The sequence below is a fragment of the Aspergillus homomorphus genome, assembly GCF_003184865.1.
Source record: "Aspergillus homomorphus CBS 101889 unplaced genomic scaffold BO97scaffold_23, whole genome shotgun sequence".
Taxonomy (NCBI): domain Eukaryota; kingdom Fungi; phylum Ascomycota; class Eurotiomycetes; order Eurotiales; family Aspergillaceae; genus Aspergillus; species Aspergillus homomorphus.
Genome location: NW_020291909.1, coordinates 345,692 through 365,982, shown reverse-complemented (window position 1 = coordinate 365,982; position 20,291 = coordinate 345,692). Strand labels below are relative to the sequence as shown.

Genomic DNA, 20,291 nt, shown 5'->3' with positions numbered 1-20,291 from the left:
GAATGGGACAACGCTTAGGACTATGAGGTGCTTTCATAGTGCTTGCTACTCACGTGCTGATAAGCTCCCCACCAGATCTGACAAATCAGGATGTGGTCAGACCGGCTAACCCCACTTGCCTGAGGCCCTAATTGCGATAAGATGATGCACTATTCCCTTTCTGAGCCGCGATTGTCGGAAGTAATCCTTATTGGCCCTGCTTCTTATCCAGCTATCAGATGCTGACTTGTCAGGTCTCAAGTAACATTCCCAAACACCGGAAGCTTGCTGCCCTTTGAATTTATGAACAATATGAAGACTTGGTAGTCAATAGGCCCTTAATCCACTAATGTGAATGGGTTATCCTGGAACAATGCTTTTGACTAACTATCAGGCTCTCGGTATAACAAAGAAAGAATACTATCATGATTGTTATGGCTATGCATGTCCCCCAAGTGTCACGAATCCAAAGGGGTGACGCCGAACTGAAAACACACCGCATCATTTATATAGACGTAACAATGTCTCATCGTGAATGTTCTATTTCATGTCTCTAATAGCAATGCAACTGGATCCCGTATTCACGCCTCCGTCTTGGGCTCCTCGGCCACAGGAATGGGAATGGGACCACCGGGCGAGTCCGGCAAGCGAGCGGTCAGAACCTCCACACCATCCTCCGTCACCAGCATAGTGTGCTCAAATTGAGCCGACAACTTGCCATCGGCTGTGGAGCTGGTCCAGTCATCGGGCCACGTACGATCGCGGTGAGTACCCAAGTTGATCATAGGCTCAATGGTAAAGCACATGCCGGGTTTGGCGGTACCGACCGCCTTGTTCTTTGCGTAGTGGGGAACGTTGGGAGCGCAGTGGAAGAGTTGGTTGATACCATGGCCACAGTAACTCTTGACCACACTGCAGTCACGGGACTTGGCGTGCTTCTCGATCACATTACCGGGGTCTCGGAACAACATGCCGGGCTTGACCAGTTCAATGGACTTTTCCAAGCACTCTCGCGCGGTTTCCACGACACGCACAGCATCCGGGTTGGCCTTGGCCTTATCGCCAACGTAGTAGGTTTCGTTAATGTCGCCGTGGAAGCCCTTGTGATACAGAGTAACGTCGATGTTGACGATGTCGCCGTCCTCCAGGGGGCGCTGATCGGGGATACCGTGGCAAATAATCTCGTTGATCGAGGTACAGACCGACTTGGGGAAGTTGACGTAGTTGAGCGGAGACGGGTAGGACTAGACACCATTAGCACACGACGCTCACTGGGAGCATACCGTCTGCAGCCTCTCCCTGTCGCAGCCATGAAAACCACTCACATCACGCTCAATGCAAGCCTTGTGAACCACCTCATCGATGTAGTCGGTCGTAACACCGGGCTTGATTTCCCGCGCAGCGATATCCAAAACCTCGCGGGCCAAGCGACACACTTTGCGCATGCCCTCTTGCTCCTCCTTGTTCAAGATCGTAATGTTGTGCCGACCGACGAACTTCTGCTCGGACCGGGGAATGCCATCCTTGGCGTAGTCGGGGTGGGGGATGGCCTTGGGAACGGTTCTCCGAGGGGACAGCGGATATACAGGTCGCAAGTCGCCGGCGAAAGGGTAGGAGGGAAAGGGGTTGTAGAGCCCCGTGGCTGGATCTGGTTCAGAAACTACTTTCGGGGTAAAGAGGTTGCTCAGGAAATTACTCTTCTTGTGAATCGTCTTGTGTTCTCCCTGTGTTGTTGGATGGAGTTAGTCACAGTCGAACGGGGCAAGCTCAGTGAAGGCGCATGAGACAGTCGTACCCAGCTCTTCTTGAAACAGTCCTGCGAACAGAAGAAGCTATCCGTTCCTTGTTTGAGGCAAGTCGGACATTGTAGCGTTCCGGCGTTCTTATCACAATCCACGCCGGTACATTTCCGAGGAGCGACTTCAGCAGTCATTTTGAAAGTCTAGAATGCAACAAGCTAAGCAGGAATACAGCCTTATGTTGCCACGGAGATAGAAAGAGTCAACGATGCTTCAGAGAGGTCTATCGAAAGGTCGCGCCAGAGGGAAAAAATGGGACAATCCCGAGTCCCCCACGGCTGAGCGGCGCCAATCGCTGGTCCGCCAATCGAGCCTGCCAGAAATGAACTACGCCAAAGGGGGATTAGCGCAGGCACGGGACCGCTATCCATACCGGGACTAGCGGCTGATCAACAAGCGCGCGTCTAGATTCCTAGAGTATCACGTGCATCTGGGAAATTCAGAATCAACGGTTGCGGTTGATTGGAGGGTGTGGCTGACAGAAAACGGGTGTGGGGCTCCACTTTCTTCTTCCGAATTTGTGACACATCCATCGCCCAGCCAGTCCAGATAGCAATTTGTAGTCTTTTGTATCACTCAAAGACTGTTGCGATCAAGGCCAAGAGCTGCAAGGCACAGACTGACTGACAGGACGAACGATAGTTTGAAGATATACACTCTCGTTTTTTGCTTCAAGTGACTGACTCCTCCTTTCTCCGTGCTCGTTGATCGTCACTCTGCCCCGCCATGGCACATTCCACACCAGCCAAGCAAAAGGTTGTCATTGTGGGCGCTGGCCCGGTGGGGTCCCTTGCGGCGCTCTATGCAGCTGCCAGAGGCGATGAAGTCGAAGTATACGAGCTGCGCGGAGGTTAGTAGTCGCAATTGCTCCTGTCCATCTTTCCACCAGTCGCCTCATAAAACCCACATGCGCTCTTACATCTCGCTGATAACCCACTTTTTATCGACCCACTATGATATCTATACCTGGGCTTTTAAGAGTCAACTCAATAACATGACCTACAGATCTGCGCGATCCGGCTACCATCCCATTAAACTTCACCAAGTCAATCAACCTGGCGTTGTCCGAGCGAGGCATCACCGCCATGAAACAGTCGAACCGCGACGAGCTCACCAGCCGGATCCTCGCAGACTCAATCCCCATGGAAGGACGAATGATCCACGGCCGGACAGACGGCAAGCTGTGGGAAGCTGCTCAAGCATACGACGTTCACGGCCGTGTACGTGCCACCACATAACTTCCCTCCATCGACTCCATCCCACTCCCTCTAACACCAAAAACACATCAGGCCATCAACGCCGTCGACCGCGGCACACTCAACAACGCCTTCCTCGACGAGCTCGAGAAGATCCCGAACGTCAAACTTTTCTTCAACCACAAGCTCGTCGGAGCAGAGTTCCGCTCCAACCGCGCCTGGTTCGAGCGCCGTGACCCGGGGAGCAGCCCTTACGACAAAGCAGCCGAGGTGGAGGTGACGTTCGACCTCCTCATCGGCGCAGACGGCGCGCACTCGGCCTCGCGCTACCACATGATGAAGTACGCCCGCGTCGACTACCAACAGGAATACATCGACACGCTGTGGTGCGAGTTCCGCATCCCACCGTCCCCGGCAACCAACGACTTCCTGATCTCCCCGAACCACCTCCACATCTGGCCCGGCAAGGAATTCATGTTCATCGCGATCCCCTCAGCGGACAAATCGTTCACCTGCACGCTCTTCGCTCCTGCATACCACTACGAGACGCTCTCGACGCAGCCCCGACAAGCGCTCCTCGAGTTCTTCGACACCAATTTTCCCGGCGTGTGCCCGGACCTCATCAGCCCGGAGGCTCTGCACGAACAATTCACCAACAACCAGCACCTACCCCTCATCAGCATCAAGTGCAAGCCCCACCACTACGACGCCAGCGTTGTCATCGTTGGCGACGCCGCCCACGCCGTGCTGCCGTTCTACGGCCAAGGTCTGAACGCAGGGCTAGAGGACATCCGGACGTTGTTCGACATCCTGGACCGGCACGGGGTGTACGACAACGCAGCAGGGAACCACGACGGCTCTGCTGACGTTGGCTCGCAGGAGCAGCAGCGCCGGCGCGAGGCCCGCGGGCGCGCGTTGCAGGCGTACACGGACCAGCGCGCGGCCGACACGCACGCCATCAACGACCTGTCCAAGCAGAACTTCCTCGAGATGCGGTGGGGCGTCAAGTCGCCGCTGTACCGGCTGCGCAAGTCGGTCGAGGAGACGCTGGTCCGCTACGTGCCGGGCCTGGGCTGGCAGACCCAGTACACCCGCGTCAGCTTCAGCAATCAGCGGTACTCCGAGGTGGTCCAGGCCGTGCGCAGGCAGGGCCAGCTGCTGGGGCTTGGGCTCGGCGCGGCGGCGCTGGTGGTCAGCCTGGCGACGGGTCTGCTGGTCTTCAGGAGGCGGGCGACGGCGCCAGTCTGGCCGTGGACGGTGCTACGGAACGTCTGGCGCGAGGCGAGGAGGGCCTGGAGAGGGTTGCTCTGATCGTCGGGCAGCCCGCTTCGTCAGATTTTCCCACGCTATCGGCGGAATTTCGGTTGCCGTGATTTGTAACATCATTTTCATTCTCCCCCCCCCCGGCATTAGATGGTTATTATCTAGAGGTCTACCACTTATACTTGCCATGACGAATCCGACGAACCCTTCTCATCTGCATAGAGTTATTTTATTGCGTACTGTTTCAAGTTCGGTGCAGGTGTCGACTCGACTTGACGCAGACGCTAGAATACCTGGTATCCAACAGTTAGATGCACAAAGAAGGACCACCACCCTGTCTCTTGCCTTTGTCATATGTATATCTCTTACACCTGTACAGCTAGATTTCTGGTCTCTTCCCTCTATCTTCCACATGCATGACATCATCCTTACCGTCCCAGCCCGGCCCACATTAGCAGCAGCGCCTCGGGCGCTTGTGTGCCGTTTGTGTGCCTTGTATATAATCAGAAGAAAATAAATCGAAAGTCCATCCACATTGTGCACAAGATGTGAGACGCTGTTTAAGAGTCTCAGTAACCCCAAAATTATGTAAACGCTCATTGGGTTCGCAGAAGAGTAAGATGCTTCGGATCAGCATGAAGAAACAAAGTCCGCCTTACACTGGTAAATCAGAGCACGCGCCAATAACATGTAAAGAAAAGCCGGTAAAGCAGAAGCCAGAAACAAGAGTACTGAATCAGATGCTTCCACTAAGGCCACAAGCATGGTATGATACCAAGCGAGAACATCACCAAAATGGACAGACGCACATCATACAATAGTGGAATAAGATCTTGCAGCTTGGGGTAATTGACAAACGCAACCAAAGGCGGAAAATAGCCGAACCGAAATGTAGTTTTCCCAACGAAAACAGTGGGACAGCCCGAAACGAGAAAGGACAGAACAAACATAAGTCATAATCATGAGGATAGGAGGGCCCTAGCCAATCAATGCAACCGATTGCAAGTCACTCTTGACGACGCGCAAGAGCTTTCGAGTAACGGCTTATAAGCAATTTCTTTATCAGTCCGGGTCGATCCAGGAAATCCAGGATTGTTCGCAAATTGGGGCGTCTAATGAGGCCTGGGACGCTGGGATAAAGTCTCCATTCGAAACACCCTGGTAAATGTTCACCATCCCGCGGCAAATGTGCTGGATAAGGGTCCATAAATTCCATGGGCAAGGAACGCATTAGAATCCTGACGGTAGCTTCCTTGGGATACCCATCCAATGGACCAGCGGAAACGTGTGACAAAAACTGGCAGAACGGGGGTTTCCAGCCGGGTTGAGCTATAGCATGGTAAAATCGTGGCCATTTTTGAGAAAGAAAGATCATCAATATCATCACGAGGGTCAAACTCAACAGGTCAGGGGCCGGTAAATTTCACCCGACGACTGCGCCGGTCTTGGATGCGCTTCTCCGTGTCAACATAAAGACGGTCAAGATAATCCATTGCAGTGGCATCCTTGAGAATCTTGGCCACCTGCGTGCCGGCAGAGATCAGCTGAAGAACGTTTCGGTCGTCTTTAATGGGCCTGGACTGGTGCTTGGCAGCATGTCTCATCTCCAAGGAATTTTCCAGTATAGTGACTAGCTGCTTAATCTGGCCATTATAGAGGACCCTGGCGGGGATCCGCCGCTTGGTGGCCAGTCTTTTGAGGAGGTATACCCACTCAGTCCATTCACGGTCTGAGGGCACTCTCACCTGTCTCTTGTCCGGTTCCAGTGGAATCGGAAATTGGTACTTTGCAACAAAGTCGAATGCGCATTGCGACAATCGCTCATTCACCGACGACAGAATACGATCTTGCTCTGAAACATCAAGATTAGTAGGTAGATGAGGCAAATCTCTCCCTTGCGCCGCCATCACACGTGGGGAGGGAGGCTCTAGTAGTTGATGGGGGCCGTCAAACTCATCCCGGTTAGATGGTCTCCTTTGTGAGTGATATCTTGTGGTGCCTTTGAATTTATCAGCAGCTCGTCGACTGTTTCGCTCAACCATGTATTCCGGAGTCTCGTATGACCTGGCGAAGTCGTATTCACGTCTCAGAGATTCCGCCGGCAAGCGAGCAGGATGATCCCACTCCGGGTAGTGGGACATAGGACGTGGCAGTGTTGTCCCTGACGGTGCAGGAATGCCGGTAGTAATCTGGGAAGTCACCGGCAGTCCGCTGTAGGGCATGGAGAAGTTAAAGTCTGGAGAAATAGGCTTCAGAGGCCTCGCGGCAGCACTCTGAGCGTCCAAGGGTCCACGTTCAAGGTGTGGCGGTGACGTTCTTTTAGTGCTGCTCATGAGTAAGTTTTCCCTCGGTAAAAGCTCCTCCTTGCTAGGATATTGAAGTGTAATACAAGATGAAATGGTACCTTGGGTGGTAAACGGTAGGACTGTCGCCTGGAGTGCCATACATCGGCGGCGGCTGGGACGTAATACCACTGCAGAAAGTGAGCCTTCCACCGAGCTCATCAACATCTGAAGAAAAGAAAAGGTACGGGATATTGCTGATGATGCTAACCTGTGACGAGACCAAGAATCATCGCTACCGATAGATTGCGTGCAGGAGCCACTGCTTCCAGTTGCCCTCGAGAAGTAGCTCAGGCCGGATGACATTGTGATCAATGGAGGCGAGAGGACTGGTGGCATGGAGGTCAGGACTTATGAGGCGGAACAAGATCGTGATGTTGTATAATGAGAAGCTGAGCGACTTGAAGGTTCGAGTGACAGACTGCTACGGGTATTCCAGACCATTGAGGACTCAATCCCACAGCAAATAGAGAAGGTGTTTATAGGAACAACTAAAGTCGAATGAATGGCAAGGACAATAGCGATTTGTCCCAGGCGCTAGATAAGCTTTTAATCTCTGGACCGTGTGAGGTAGGAAGAAGGACAGGACATGAGGAGCTCCACAGCGGTGGCAATGAGAAGACTCGATCACTCTGGAAGGCACCCGTCCCTGTCAGAGAGCAATCGTGTACCAGCCAGTAGTCATATAGGTCAGTTGTATACGGCGACAAAGGATCTATCTTGGACCCATATCCAATCGAGGTTCGACCCCACCGTGCCTCGTTGGATTGACAGGGCAAGCTAGTAGGATCGATTAAGCCAGAGACGCCCGGAACTGCCAGGGTGCCGATGGTTAGGCCATGGTAATAAGCAAAGCGGCATTCAAGACAACCAGAATGCAGAGAGTGGGGAGCGGCACAGGCATGACGGGGTACATGGTCATGGATGAACCCGGCTGCAAGAGGCAGTCAAACTCCACCAGCAAGATATCGCCAACTCTCATGCGCTGATCCTACCCCCAACCGCGGTTGTCAGGACCACAAACGAGTTGAAGGATTCGGTGATGCGTAGGGTTTTGGGCAGCAAAGAACCGGCCGGAGTCTGCAGGGAAGACGCATCCACTAGGTAGAGGGAGGACGACATATCCAGGCATTGACCCATTACAGGACTACCCACTGGCAGCTGTAGTGGGAGATTGCTTCTGTTTTAGAGTTCCTGGGCACAAAGTGGATGTTCTCATTTGGTCCACTTTCTGTCTGGTCTGTCGCCCGCATCTTCAGTGTCTCCACAATTTCGGAATGAACTGGAGAGTGGATGGCTGGACTCTTCATCAGAAAAGAAGGAAAAAGGGGAAGTTGGCTGGAACGAGTAGTTCAGTAGTAATCGACAAGTGAGGTATTCCTCCAGGCTGCATTGCACTAAGTACTAGGGTTAAGATCATCCGTTTCGGGCAAGGACAGTGGATGCCTGAGTCCTCCCCCGTGTCTGCCTGCGAGCCTTTCTGCCTGCCTCGCCCTGAAAGTGATCTCTACTGTACTTGAGCGAGTGAGCGAGCGAACAAGCAAGCACAGCAAGTGAGTGAGCCAGCCCACCAGGTACAGTCCCCACTCTAACCTGTCAATATCCATTCCCTACCACGGTTCTCACTGACTATTCAGAATTGCTTTAATCCAGATCTGTCAATATGACAGTTCATACAATCACCGGCTCGAAAAGAAATGGTACTATATCACTCGACCCAGTGCCACGAAAAGCTCCGACGGTAAGAAGGCGGCCGCTTGTATACCTTTACAATTCCCAGCCGGGAAGCACCACAGCGCGCGCAGCCTACTCTAGAGCACACCAGAGATATAATGACGGGTGGGTCGGAGAGCAGATATCAACCGCTGCTCCATACCACGGGTGGCGGCCTAACAGTCGAGGTCTAAGTGTGGAGGGTCTGCAGTCCTCAACCTGATTGCCATTCAACCTCGACACTGTTGGGCAGACATTTTGCTGCACGCCTAGTTGCCCAAGCTCAGAACGGAGGTGTTGGCCAATCCTCCATTGGCGAGGGCAATGTCTGGCGGCCGCAATGTTCTTCTAGGCCACCGACACGCAGCAATAGCTTCACTGCATTATTGGCTATAAGATCATGCATTTCTGATCTTGAAAGACAGAATGGAGACTTCTTATACTAATGGGATCCCTGGCAGAATGGTGTTGTCCCAAACCGTCAGTGACACCGTCAGTGACCATCAACTCCAGCATGGATGAGATTGGCAATGAGTAGGAAATCACCATCCAAAGAGACGATCGGGGATCAAGGAAAGACGAGAAGGGAGCGAATAAGCTCTGGCTTACCCAGGTCGACCGATGCTCCGATCGATTGATCCAGACGCGCATGGTGAGACAATGCCGGAGTACGGGGTATTATGGTGTACTGTACTGTACATCATTGCGACCCAACGAGGAATCGCCAAGGTAACTTCCCGACGAGGGGCGAAACTGATTCGTGGGTGTGTCATTGCCGGGCAACTCACTAACTTATCTTGCCATGCTTAATGCCAAACCAACTAGAACCTCCTCCGTCTTATGTCATTACCTTCACAACTCCCGGTCTCACTGTCTTACATATGCCAGTTCCCGATAGCTCTTCCCTCGCTATGCTTCATTGCTTGAGTCAGTCAGCGGCAGATCAAGTTTCGGTCTACGTACGCACTTCGCCCGAGACAACAGATGGTTCTCGAATACGGGCCCTCAACACGAGCTCCGTCATAGAACTATTGCCTTAATCTGCCGCAGCCACGGCGAATATTTCACTGGCACCACATCGACGAGCCTACGGTGGCGGCCTAACACTTACATTCCGCGAATTCTCACCGGTCTCACGCTCCGACAACAGTATCACACAAGACTGGCTGCCAGGCGGGCGCAGCCCGCGCGACACTAGCTTTCTGGCTTGGGGTGCAAGACAAGGAACCTCCATTGACCCGGGTATAGCAGACAGAGTAGATATTGAGGGAGTTGCGGTAACAACAGCGTGCTACAGGCCGAACAAAGAATCCAGAACAACACGTCGGTACAAATGGGTCTATCCGCTGGACAACTGTCAAGGCACTGGTACTTTAGGTAGCCAGTCATAAGACCGAGAGCGATCGTAGAAAGTATCTTCAGTTGCAAAGCAGGCTGCGGTCAGCCGACCTGTTGCGGGGTTCAAGAGTAAGACCAGCAACCTGATAAGAACTGTTGTTCATGGCGAAACAGGCCAGCATCTGACTACTGAGCTATGACGATAAGGCAGACCTCAGCAAAATAGTCCATTGCCGGTTGTGTTGACTAGGAGGATGCAGTCAGCCACCACAATTGGTCGGAGGCAAAGAGCCGGTTTGGCCAAGCATAGAAAGAACGGAATGCTGAGTGCTATTAATCAATCATATCGCTAAATACTTAGTCAAGAGGCATCCGAGAACAACTCAGCGAGCGCCATAATAGCTCATAGCCGCCGGAAAATGCACGGCTTCGCGACAACGGAAGCTCGCAAGTCGCATGACTTCTGTTCAATCCCAGTATGAAGAGAGGATGACCAGCTCAAACGCTGGGCACCTCCCGATACCCGCTGATCAGAAGGCATCTCAGTTTAGACTTCGATCGCCTGCAGTTGTCACTAATACAAGCCATAGAACCAGGAACCCGGGCACAGCGGAGCAAGTGAGGTAGTGAATGAAGAAAATGAGTTATGTTACTATACAAGGTATCCAACCAACAGTCGCAGGTGCAGGAAAACATACACAGCATGCGAGGAGACACTGCGACTGACCAAACTCCGGTTCAAATGCAAAGCCCAGACAACTCTCAAATATAGAGCTCTTCATCTACCCTAATGATTCTCGACTCGGCACAGGACCATACCGCCGGACTTCTTCTCAACGCACTCTCTCGCCTCCATGATGCCTTTGTCCGTTGAAACGTATAAGCTCTCACCAGGCGACCGCAATCCCCGCACAAAGGGAGCATCATAACCCTGACACACCTTACGGAGGCCTTTCAAATTGATAGTAACTCGTTTTTTGGGCGTGCTGACCATTTGCATCTTGCCCAAAACAGGCTCGGTCCGCCAGTACTTCAGTCCAAGCCAGAGGCGTCTGTCGGCGACGTTGGTCTGGGTCACAGGTTCCAGGCCAATTTTCTCATCGTTTGCGGCGGGGATTCCGAGGAGTTGATGCGGAGCAGGAGGCCTCGTGCCTCCGCGAACAACCGCGGAGACCAATCCGTCATTTTGAAGAGCAAGGCATAGCTTCAGATGTAGCTTGGTGTTGGGGATCGAGGTGAGAGCGAGACGAGCCTTGTTGACATTGTTCAAGTGGGAGATAACGTGGGAGAGATTGCTGAGAGACATTTTGTATCGTTAAAGCAAAACCGGTCGCCCAATGGGGACAATGACTGTTGTATACGCCGTGCGGAAAGAAGGAAAGGCCGCTGGCGGGGATGAGAGTGAGCGACAAAACGCTACCACTGGGGCGAAAGGCTTGTTTGTTCTTACCTTCAAAAATCGACAAAATAGAATTATCGTACAGACCGATGAATGAATCAGGCGCTATTATGAATAGCAGGGGATATGATCGTAAATAGCGTGCGGCAGACTGATAACCCCGAAGATGCAATGCAACGGGAAGCTCAGATGAAATTTTCGGAGAAACGAAATCACGGATCCGGGGAGACAGATGGATGCCTGGATCATCAGGCAAGAATTGGCTGCCTGTGCCGCAGCCAATCAACATCATCTCCTCGTCTCAGTACTTCTGTAGCCGCCGGGCTTCTGCACGCTGCATCTCCTCACATTGTCACCAGCCAGTCAGTGACTTCCCCTCATATGGGCGGCTTTGATGTATAAAATGCCATCTCTCCGCGTTGCACCTGGCCGTCGGGTCATCCTTTTTTCGTTCTCACCTTCCCTTGTGGCATTTTCCTGTCTGTTGTTGACCTTATCATCACCAACATTCGCCCATCATGCCGCTGTTGTCAGGTGAGGAGCGAGTCCTCACTGTGTACGTTCCTGCGACTTTTCTTACCCCGCAATTACCTATTAGCAACCGTGCGACATGGCTGACACGCTTGTAGCTTCGCCGATATCCATTATTTTTTCGCAGCACCAAGCCCACGACCTCTTCGCCACCGATTTGATAAAGGTTCCTATCTATATCTTTACCAGAGTTCCGCCCAGCGCAAGACCAGAATTGAAATCGCGAACAACCCGGGCACCCCGGAGCAAGACGCTTTCAGTGGGGGTTAGCTAACACTGTCTCTCCTCTAAAGTTCACCTTGAGTACTGATCAATTGGTAGCTCTGGACAAGATCCATGTGCGACATTCGACCCAATTCCCGACTTTATGCACGGTAACGGTAGACGGACATTCGCAAAGCCCAGCACAGAATGTGCCTAGTTTCCCTCCTCCACCGGGCACCGCGGCTGAATGGGAGCTAGTGCAAGATGAATCGCAGGGCTTAATGCGCCTTCACACCCTGGACATCTACTTTTGGACCGTGGAAGATGCGAACCAATTTCTCGATATTATCGAGCGGAATTTGCCTGCAGCGCAGGTCGAATCTGACCGACATCCATATCCGCCTCCACCTCAGAGTACCATCAGCTCGGTGGTCCAACAGTTGGAGACTGTGGCTATCACCGACCCCGCATATCAGAATGGACAGACACGCAACTCTCAAGCAGAAGTAGTTGCCAACCCTGCCTCCAACTACCAAGCCATTACTCCATCAAGCATCCTTCCTCCTCCGCCTCCATTGGCCTCCGACCCCGTCCACACAGGCTCGCAGTTTGCATCGAATGAGCAGCACCCGGACTCTGCTTCTCAATCCGGTCCTCTTCCTTATAACCCCGCCGCGCCAGCTGCGCCGGAACCCATCAAGCACCGCGAAAAGACCCCTCCACCAGAGGACTATGCCAATGGAACAGGCCTCGCGGCGGCGGCCGCTGCACCCGACCAGGGGTACCCATTTTCTTCTTCTGCCGCTCCTCTGTCACCGGGTCTCTCATCTCTGGTGTCCTCCCCTACTTCACCAGCACCCCATGCAACCGCAACAATGCCAGGAACCTACGCGTCCCCGCCGCCAAGCACAGGGCTGAGCTTTTCCCCTTCGGTGACCCGATCCTCATCCCTCTCCAATCCCCTTGGAGTCCCGTCGTATACACCATCATTTCTTTCCGGCGAAAGCACGGGATACCAGCATCAACAGCATCCGCACCAGCCTCGAAGCTCCCTCGGCAGCACAGGCTCCCTTCCTGGTCCGCCTCAAGCAACTACCATGACTTTCGCACCACCACCCACAGACACTACTGCCCAGCATACAAGCCCAACCACGATGACCTTCGCGCCTCCACCGACGGAGCCCATCTCGCCTCCTTCACAAACCCAGCCCCAAGCCCAGCCCCAAGCCCAAGCCCCTTCCTATGCCAACCAATACCCATACCAACAAGGACACGCGCAAACCACGCCCCCGCCCCCCATCCACCCGGCCGTAGCCATCGCCGGTTACTCAAACTACTCGTATGAGCAACCAGGCTCGACTTCCTCCGTCGCGGGCAGCAATGCACCCGCAGACTACGACATCCACCGCCAAATGTACCGACCGACAGAAGCAGAAGCCACGTCGCGGCACCAGAAGTACGCGCAAGAGGCGATGAAGAACCCCGGGGATCGGCCGCAGATGTTTGTGAAGAGTGCGTACCGAGTAGAGAACAGTGTGAACCGGTTTTTGAAGAAGTTGGAGAAGCGGTTGTAGATGTTGCCTGTCCCGTTCGCTCGGCAGAGGACGTCGATGTTTTCTGGATTGTATGTACTCTGCTCTTATTGCTTAGGCGTTCGGGGATGGAAAGTAGCTAGCTAGTTTGTCTATTTCTAAGTGATGGTCTAAGTCCCCATGCTACCTTACTGATGATTTCCGAAAGCGGGAGGTGTGCAGATGCGCATACAGTACTTCTCTAGTTACCACAAAGACTGCCAAAGCACACCCACCACCGAAGAAAGCCCACAATCGTAACTCCACCCCTAAACGACCACATGAATCCGAAACTGATTCCTCCCCCCCCCCCCACCCAACCTCCTTCCCGCCAAAGATATCCCAGAGAAAAGAATATAATTAATCCCTCTTCAGCCCCACCCTCCCCGTCTTCCTCAACCCCACAAACCCAACAACGGTACAAACCAGCATGAACCCAAACATCGTCCAAAAGCTAGCGCGATACCCCTCCATAAGGGCCTTCTTCTCCGCCTCACCGCGGCCGCCGCCGTTCTTCTTCTCCCTCTCAGCGGCCACAACCGTCGAGATAACCTGCAAGACAGCCATGCCCAGCGCGCTCCCGAACTGGGCCGAGGTGTTGAAGACGGCACCGGCCAACGCCTGCGTGGTGTCCGGGAAGCTATCGGTGATGATGATCAGGCCGACGGTGTAGAGGGCGTCGAAGCTGACGGGTTGCAGGAGCTGGGCGATGAAGGCGTTGGCCCAGTAGGGCCAGGCGGGCTGGATGACGGCCATGAGGAGTGGGGAGCCGGCACACAGGAGGGAGGTGACGGTGACGATCCAGAAGGCCGGGACGCGGTGCACGAAGACGCCGATCACGAAGTTCATTAGGATGCCGATTACTAGGCTTGGGAGGATGCGGATGGACGCTTGCAGTGCGGAGAGGGATTGGATTTCTTGGAAGCTGTTTTTCAGGGTTTAGTATGTCAGTCTGGTTGATTTTGCTGAAGGTGGAAAGTTGGGGAGGTGGGGGGGGGAGGACGTACTATAAACTAGCAAAGAGTTCCATTGAATTGATCACGGCATTGGAGACGGCGATCGTCACGCTGATGCTGCTGAACGATTTGTTGCGCCAGAGCGAGTTGGGGATGAGAGCCGGTTGGTTCCGCTTGACCTGGTGGTGCATCCAGTAGACAAACGCTGGGAGGGCGATGGCCGCCACGCATAGAATGACGATTGCTTCGGCGGACCGGATGCGAGACGGGTCTGCGCTTAGGATTCTGGGAAGCGGATGGTTAGCTTTTTTGGTTTATCTGACCCGAAACTGCTGCAGTACTCACGCCAGTAGGTAGCACACCAACGCCATGAACGCAGAGGCCAGGCCCGCGCCAACCCAGTCGATCTGCGTCTTGACATTGTGCATCAGGTTTGCGTGGCGAAGGGTCTCGCTGCGCGGGACAGCCCACAGGCCGACGACCGCGAAGAACAGGGTGATTCCCCCTGCGAGATACCAGCCCGCACGCCAGCCGATAGTGTCCACGAGCACGCCTCCCACTACCAGCCCCAAAGAGAAGCCAAGGGGCTGGCTGAGGCCCAGGCAGGAGAAGGCTAGGTTGCGGCCCTGACCCGGAGGCAAGAGCTGCGTGATGATGGAGATCGACGAGGCCAGATGGAATGCCAGCCCGACGCCCTGGAGGGCTCGCAGCACGACCAGCTCATCTCCGTTGCGAGACAAGCCCTGCCCGATCATCAACAGTCCGCTGGCGAACGAGCCGACAAGCTCGACCCATCGCGGACCGATAGCATCGGCGATGGAACCCGCCAATAGCAGGGTGGAAGCGGTGGCCAGGCTGCTCACAGACGAGGGCCAGAAGGAAAGGGACGACGGCAGCTGGAGATCCTTGGTGATAGTCGGCAGACCGACCACGACCAACCCATTGATCACACTGGCGGTAAGCGTGACGGCCGACAGCTGGGCTATCACCACCGATTGTTGGAAGCGGAACTTCCGTGCGGTGGGCGAGCGTGTACTGCCGTCGTCGGCGGATCGAATATCGCTACCTTCCAGCAGCAGCGACTGCGCTGGCGTATTCTTGGTGATGGTAGTAGTCGCCATCCTTGTGTCGCAGATAGAGGTGAATTGCTTGTTGCAACCGAACTTCTTTCCACACACAAGTGCGGAGTAAAGGTGATTTTTGATTCTGGGGAAGCGAGGTGGACTTGGTGGAGTAATTAAAACTTGATCCACCCTCTCTCCTCACGGATCACAAAGCGACCGAGTGCTTCTAGAGTGGGCAGGATCTGAAGAAGATTCCTTTCCAAGGGGACGGACTCCCCAAGCTGATGCGATTTCTCTCAAAACCTTCCATTTTGGGGTTGATGGCGCGAGCAAATTTCTTGTCACTGACCCACCAGGCCCGTCTTCCATAAGTCGTAGTCAGAACCATGATTTCTCACACTCGGCTCGGACTTCCTCCGGCTAGTAGGTTAGCCGATGATCGGAGCTTGTACAGAAACCGAAAAAAAACCAACTATTGCTGTCTTGAAGGAGTCGAGCATTCGCACATCTCGATGCGGGCCAGCCAGGAGTTATTAAGGTTTTGTTTGCCCCTAATAAAGTGCGTATCGGCGCTAAGCCCTATCTTGATCTTATCTTGCAGGAACGGCTTAAAAACATCCGAACTTCCACAAATGATCACGCTCTTCGTGTTGTAGCAGCGACAGAGATGACTGCGTTTGAGCTAAAATTAATCATTGTGTCAGACCAGACATTGTCAGCATATACTCTTAGGGACCAGTAGTGTGTGGGCTGCTGAGTAGCAGTTCAGACAAGACTACATGAGTCGTTCGACTCGAGGTCCAGAGAGTCGAGGTCCAGAGAGAAAGATCTAAGTAAACAATTACTGAATGATACAGTTGCTCGCAGTCCACGTTTCGACATCAAAGTCCAAAGGCGACCTACATTCCAATATCAGACTAGATACGCAGCACAAGCAAGTTCAAAATTCAATCTGAAACCCCAGTACATATGCAAGACGTACTCCGTACACAGCGCTAAGAATCAAGATCGACGAATCCCGAAACAACTCCACCGGACAATGCTCCGATATGCATCCATCGTCGGTCTTGTTCCTTTGGAGAGAACAAGAGGCTCGCTGGAACCGAAAGAAGAGAAGTGAAAATGAGGAGGGAAAGGAGAAAATCAAAAACAGATTGTGAAAAAGTGACAAGGCATGTGAGAACAGACGTGTGTACCGGGCCACATCACAATTACCAAGGGTATAAGAACGATATGTCACGGGAAATGAAGAATAGAACGTTTTATTCAAACCCTGGTGCAGCTACCAGTCGAAATTCCTACCGTCAAATTCAGTGTCATGCTTCAGTGGAGGGCAAGCTTGTCCATATCATGTTCGACTTCGCTAGCGGCTTCCGCAGGGGTTTTCTCGGAACTCTCTGTCACCGTTTCCGCAGGAGCTTCGACAGGCACAACCTCATCAGCCAATTCCTCCGACTCGGAAGCATCAACTGTGGCAGGCTCAGCAATTGCGGAGACGGCGTGGTCTTCCGGAACGGAAGGAAGAGTTTCAGCAACCTGTTCCTCCACAACGGCTGGCTGCTCGCTGTCTTCCTCACCGTTGGGAACAACGGCGGCCTCGGCAGGGTCTTCTGCCACGGGAGAATCAATATCTTCGACCACTGATTGCTTAGGCTCCTGCTCAACAGCAGGGGTCTCAGCAGGGGTCTTCTCCGGAGCGCTAGGCTCGGGCTCCGCAAGCTTTTCTTGGAGGGCAGCATGCGATGCCAGTGTTTCCTTTGAAGCAGCGTCCTGCTCCGGCTTGGGCTTAGGCTTCTGCGGTTCTGCAGAGGCTCCGCGCTGCTTGCCGTGCTCAGGCTTGGTCAGACGCGGTGTGCGGGTCTCGTTCATGGATGGAACCCGACGCGGAGCTTGAGCGGTTCTGGCGGGGCGAGGTGGACTCTTGATGTCGACCTTGTCATGCGACTTGTTGGCAGAACTTGCCGTCGGGCGCATCATTCTCGCCAAGAAGCCCTCGTCCACAGGCTTGGAGCTAGTATTGCTCGTCCGTGAGTGGGGCCTCTCGGGAGGGGAAGCGCGAGGGGCTTGCTTGCGAAGACTCGCAGCCGTTGGGGTGATGGCGCGACGCTGAGTTGTGGCGCTCGCATTCTTCAGCGTGGATGGCTTGCGCGACAGAGGAGCGGTGGGTGCTCCAGGAGTTCCCTTCTTGGCCGTTGTAGATGCGGTCGACGTGGTTGCTGCAGGGCGAGTAGCAGTAGACGCCGGTTTAGCGGTGCGGGAAACACTCGACGCCGTGGGTTTAGTCAAATCCCGAGCCGATGCAGAGGGACGCACGGCTCTGGTAGCAGGCTTAGTCGCAGGGTTCAAGGACGCCCGGCTTGGTCTCTGAGTGGCAGTTCTAGCTGGCTCATGCGAACTTGGCTTCGCGGTGGTGGATGGTCTAGATGTCCGGGTAGTCTTGGTTGTGGGTTCGGCAGCCTTTGCTGGGGATATTGGCGTACGAGGGTGAGCAGGAGATTTCACAGCAGGCTTCGCAGGAGACGCCGTTTTCGCTACCTGAATGGCAGCTGGGCGCGAGGCTACGCTTTTCTTGGGTGACGAGGGCTTTGGCGCTGCTGCAGTTGGTACGGTGGTGTTTTCAGCGGGGGTATTTTCTTTATCCTCCAATGGCTTAGTTTCCTCTACCAGAGGCGTAGCGACTTTCTCCGTGGTGGGCTTGGGCGCTATCTCTGGCTCTGTGGCTGACGGTGCAGAGGTCCTCCATGAGAAACCATTGCCTGTCGGCGACAGTGGACTCTTCAGACCGCCTTCCATGTCGTCCGAATGAAAGCTTCTCACTCGAGTTGGACCGGCGGGGCTGTCGCTGCGCACACTGACGCTGCGAAGATTTGCAAGAGGGTTGGGCTGAGTGGCCCCGTCAACAGCAACGAAGCTCGCACGGACTTTGGACAGAGGTCTCGCAGAGCCCGAATTGTCAGAGCCGGCAGGTGATCGACCTCGCGATGGTGGTGAGGGGGCACTGGGTTGGTTGTTTTCGAACTTAGCGAGCAGGCTCCGCACGCCTGGATGACCGCCGGTGTCATTCATGATGATTGTTGGTCGGTGATAAAGGAGCGCGGGCGCAAGACGTCAGGAGAGAACTGGGTGCGGATCGTCCCGGACCGGATGCCAGGGGATCGACCGAAGAGCGGAGTTGACTGAGGGGGAAAGGGGAGGTAGGCAAGGGCGTAGATAATAGTGGTGACGATCGAGGGCGGAGAGGTAGCAGCGATGCTACGAAGTAGGAAGTTCGGACGCGCTCCTAAAGAGCAGGGGAGAGCGTGTGACGTGACAAAGACAGAGGCCAACAACAACAAACGGGAGGGAGACGTGGTTCGGGTTGGTGGGGGGGTCAAAGCTAGTGAGACAGGTCAGAGGTGGGAGGAAATAGAACCATGGTGTTGAGCAACAACAATGCAGAAGGTGCAGAAGCAGGAGGATAGCATTGAGGGTTGATCAGGGGCTGTTATCCTCCAATGACCATGATCACGGCAGAGGAGAGGAATACGAAGAAGGAAGAGGTGGAGGAGGAGGAGGAGGAGAAGAAGAAGAAGAAGAGAAGGAGGCAGCAGGAGAAGCAGCAGGAGAAGACGGAGGAAGAAGAGGAGGAGCCAAAAGGCGAGAACGGGTCGAAAGTGGAGAAGTGAGAGAAACAGTCAATTCCGCCGCAGCCTCAGGCATGGTTTTCAGGGGTCGGATCCACGGCTTCACTTTGATTGAAACCACCAGAACAGAAAGAACAACTTTCCATTATTCTTTTGTGTCAATTATCACCCCATCCCTCTCTTACTTCCTCCTCTCATTCTCCGGTGGATACTCCTGGATAGTAAATAGTCTCAAGCACTATTGGTCTCATCAGGGAGTTAACCGGCGCTCAGCTCATTCATTGCCAGGCGCTGTTTTATTTGTACACTTTTCGCCCGGGGACTCAGCCATCATTCAACAATGATGACGATGACGCCCTTGCCAACAACTTTACTATCCCCTCCATCCACACCCCCTCAAAGGTCATTGCTGACGCAGATCGAAGCCGCTTGAAACGACCCTCTGGGGACTGTGAAACGTCAGCCAGTGCTATGAACCTGTTCACCCTTTCCTCCTGCTGCATCCAAAACCCGGCTTGCCCATTGTTGCATGTTTCCACCCCCTCTCTCTCTCCCCGGATGAATCTCTCGATCCAGATGCGCGCTATCCTCTGCTTCGGACTTGTATTACTAGTGGCCGAGCTCCCTGCAATCTCCTGCAGTCGCCGGAGTCTCCCCACGCCCCTAAAGGCCAGCTTGCAGCTCCCATGAGCGAATCAGACGTTCCTATCATCTTCAGTGCCTGAGAATGACTGCATGCATGGCTTCCCAGCACTTGCAGGCACCGGTAAGGTAAGCATGCCTTATCGCTCTTTGGGACCAGGATGATCAGGAGGTATGTGCACCCAAGCGGTTCGTAAGTGCGTATGTACTGTACTGTACATACCGCATTGTTGGCACTGCCAGTTGGTGTCTTGTTCACTTTACCCCCGTCCCACACGGCCTTCTGCATATTGCATGGCAGTTCTGCTTGGATGCCTGGCCGTCGTGTCCCTGCATGGGAGAGGGTCGCAGGATGGGGCCTACAATGGGGACGATCGTAATACCATTGACACCGGACTGTGCTCTAGCGTTCTTCTAGAATCAGCTGCGGAAGTACTCTACTGGTTTAGTGCTTCCTTTAATAATCATTCCCCGGTGACTTTTTACTCCGCACCTCCTTTTCCCGCGCTTCCTTCTAGGTTACCATCCCAGTAGCATCGATCAATTCCGCTTACACAGTGCATAACAACGGCATTTCAACTGCTTCGGTCTGCTTCATGAGCAGCTTAATGATGAGGGGAGCCAACATCATACTCATACCGGTACTAGTAGATCAACTCAAAGGGGGAAAC

At 53.9% G+C, this 20,291-nt stretch overlaps 9 protein-coding genes across 9 annotated transcripts; 4 read left to right on the top strand and 5 right to left on the bottom strand.

The window, feature by feature from the left end:
- Positions 1-342: 342 nt before the first annotated feature.
- Positions 343-2,012, bottom strand: BO97DRAFT_406292 (methionine aminopeptidase MAP1). The gene is made up of 4 exons (XM_025695386.1): positions 1,775-2,012; positions 1,676-1,703; positions 1,305-1,621; positions 343-1,223 (listed from the first exon to the last, which is right to left on the bottom strand). The coding sequence occupies exons 1-4, from the start codon at positions 1,910-1,912 to the stop codon at positions 561-563; spliced, it is 1,146 nt and encodes a 381-aa protein (XP_025550515.1). The 5' UTR covers positions 1,913-2,012; the 3' UTR covers positions 343-560.
- A 292-nt stretch (positions 2,013-2,304) lies between these two features.
- On the top strand, positions 2,305-4,580 carry bna4 (kynurenine 3-monooxygenase). Its single transcript, XM_025695385.1, has 3 exons — positions 2,305-2,628; positions 2,784-2,998; positions 3,068-4,580. Exons 1-3 carry the CDS (start codon positions 2,505-2,507, stop codon positions 4,283-4,285), a joined length of 1,557 nt encoding a protein of 518 aa, XP_025550514.1. The 5' UTR covers positions 2,305-2,504; the 3' UTR covers positions 4,286-4,580.
- A 1,063-nt stretch (positions 4,581-5,643) lies between these two features.
- Positions 5,644-6,918, bottom strand: BO97DRAFT_435340 (uncharacterized protein; the record flags this gene model as incomplete). Its single annotated transcript, XM_025697721.1, has 3 exons — positions 5,644-6,562; positions 6,642-6,710; positions 6,791-6,918. The coding sequence occupies 3 exons, from the start codon at positions 6,916-6,918 to the stop codon at positions 5,644-5,646; spliced, it is 1,116 nt and encodes a 371-aa protein (XP_025550513.1).
- Positions 6,919-9,150: 2,232 nt separating this feature from the next.
- BO97DRAFT_406290 (uncharacterized protein) lies at positions 9,151-9,495 on the top strand. Its single transcript, XM_025695384.1, has one exon. The coding sequence runs from the start codon at positions 9,174-9,176 to the stop codon at positions 9,330-9,332; it is 159 nt and encodes a 52-aa protein (XP_025550512.1). The 5' UTR covers positions 9,151-9,173; the 3' UTR covers positions 9,333-9,495.
- A 491-nt stretch (positions 9,496-9,986) lies between these two features.
- BO97DRAFT_370823 (mitochondrial 37S ribosomal protein uS8m) lies at positions 9,987-11,195 on the bottom strand. Its single transcript, XM_025692792.1, has 2 exons — positions 11,081-11,195; positions 9,987-11,016 (listed from the first exon to the last, which is right to left on the bottom strand). Exon 2 carries the CDS (start codon positions 10,934-10,936, stop codon positions 10,418-10,420), a length of 519 nt encoding a protein of 172 aa, XP_025550511.1. The 5' UTR covers positions 10,937-11,016; positions 11,081-11,195; the 3' UTR covers positions 9,987-10,417.
- A 277-nt stretch (positions 11,196-11,472) lies between these two features.
- Positions 11,473-13,475, top strand: BO97DRAFT_370819 (uncharacterized protein). Its single transcript, XM_025692791.1, has 3 exons — positions 11,473-11,585; positions 11,659-11,825; positions 11,882-13,475. The coding sequence occupies exons 1-3, from the start codon at positions 11,548-11,550 to the stop codon at positions 13,336-13,338; spliced, it is 1,662 nt and encodes a 553-aa protein (XP_025550510.1). The 5' UTR covers positions 11,473-11,547; the 3' UTR covers positions 13,339-13,475.
- A 220-nt stretch (positions 13,476-13,695) lies between these two features.
- BO97DRAFT_471096 (putative MFS transporter) lies at positions 13,696-15,743 on the bottom strand (the record flags this gene model as incomplete). Its single annotated transcript, XM_025700015.1, has 4 exons — positions 13,696-14,260; positions 14,343-14,576; positions 14,637-15,388; positions 15,705-15,743. The coding sequence occupies 4 exons, from the start codon at positions 15,741-15,743 to the stop codon at positions 13,696-13,698; spliced, it is 1,590 nt and encodes a 529-aa protein (XP_025550509.1).
- A 467-nt stretch (positions 15,744-16,210) lies between these two features.
- On the bottom strand, positions 16,211-18,736 carry BO97DRAFT_102801 (uncharacterized protein). The gene has a single exon (XM_025689846.1). It carries the CDS (start codon positions 18,419-18,421, stop codon positions 16,679-16,681), a length of 1,743 nt encoding a protein of 580 aa, XP_025550508.1. The 5' UTR covers positions 18,422-18,736; the 3' UTR covers positions 16,211-16,678.
- A 113-nt stretch (positions 18,737-18,849) lies between these two features.
- Positions 18,850-19,703, top strand: BO97DRAFT_425666 (uncharacterized protein; the record flags this gene model as incomplete). The annotated part of the gene is made up of 2 exons (XM_025697086.1): positions 18,850-19,016; positions 19,592-19,703. 2 exons carry the CDS (start codon positions 18,850-18,852, stop codon positions 19,701-19,703), a joined length of 279 nt encoding a protein of 92 aa, XP_025550507.1.
- Between the last annotated feature and the right edge of the window lie 588 nt (positions 19,704-20,291).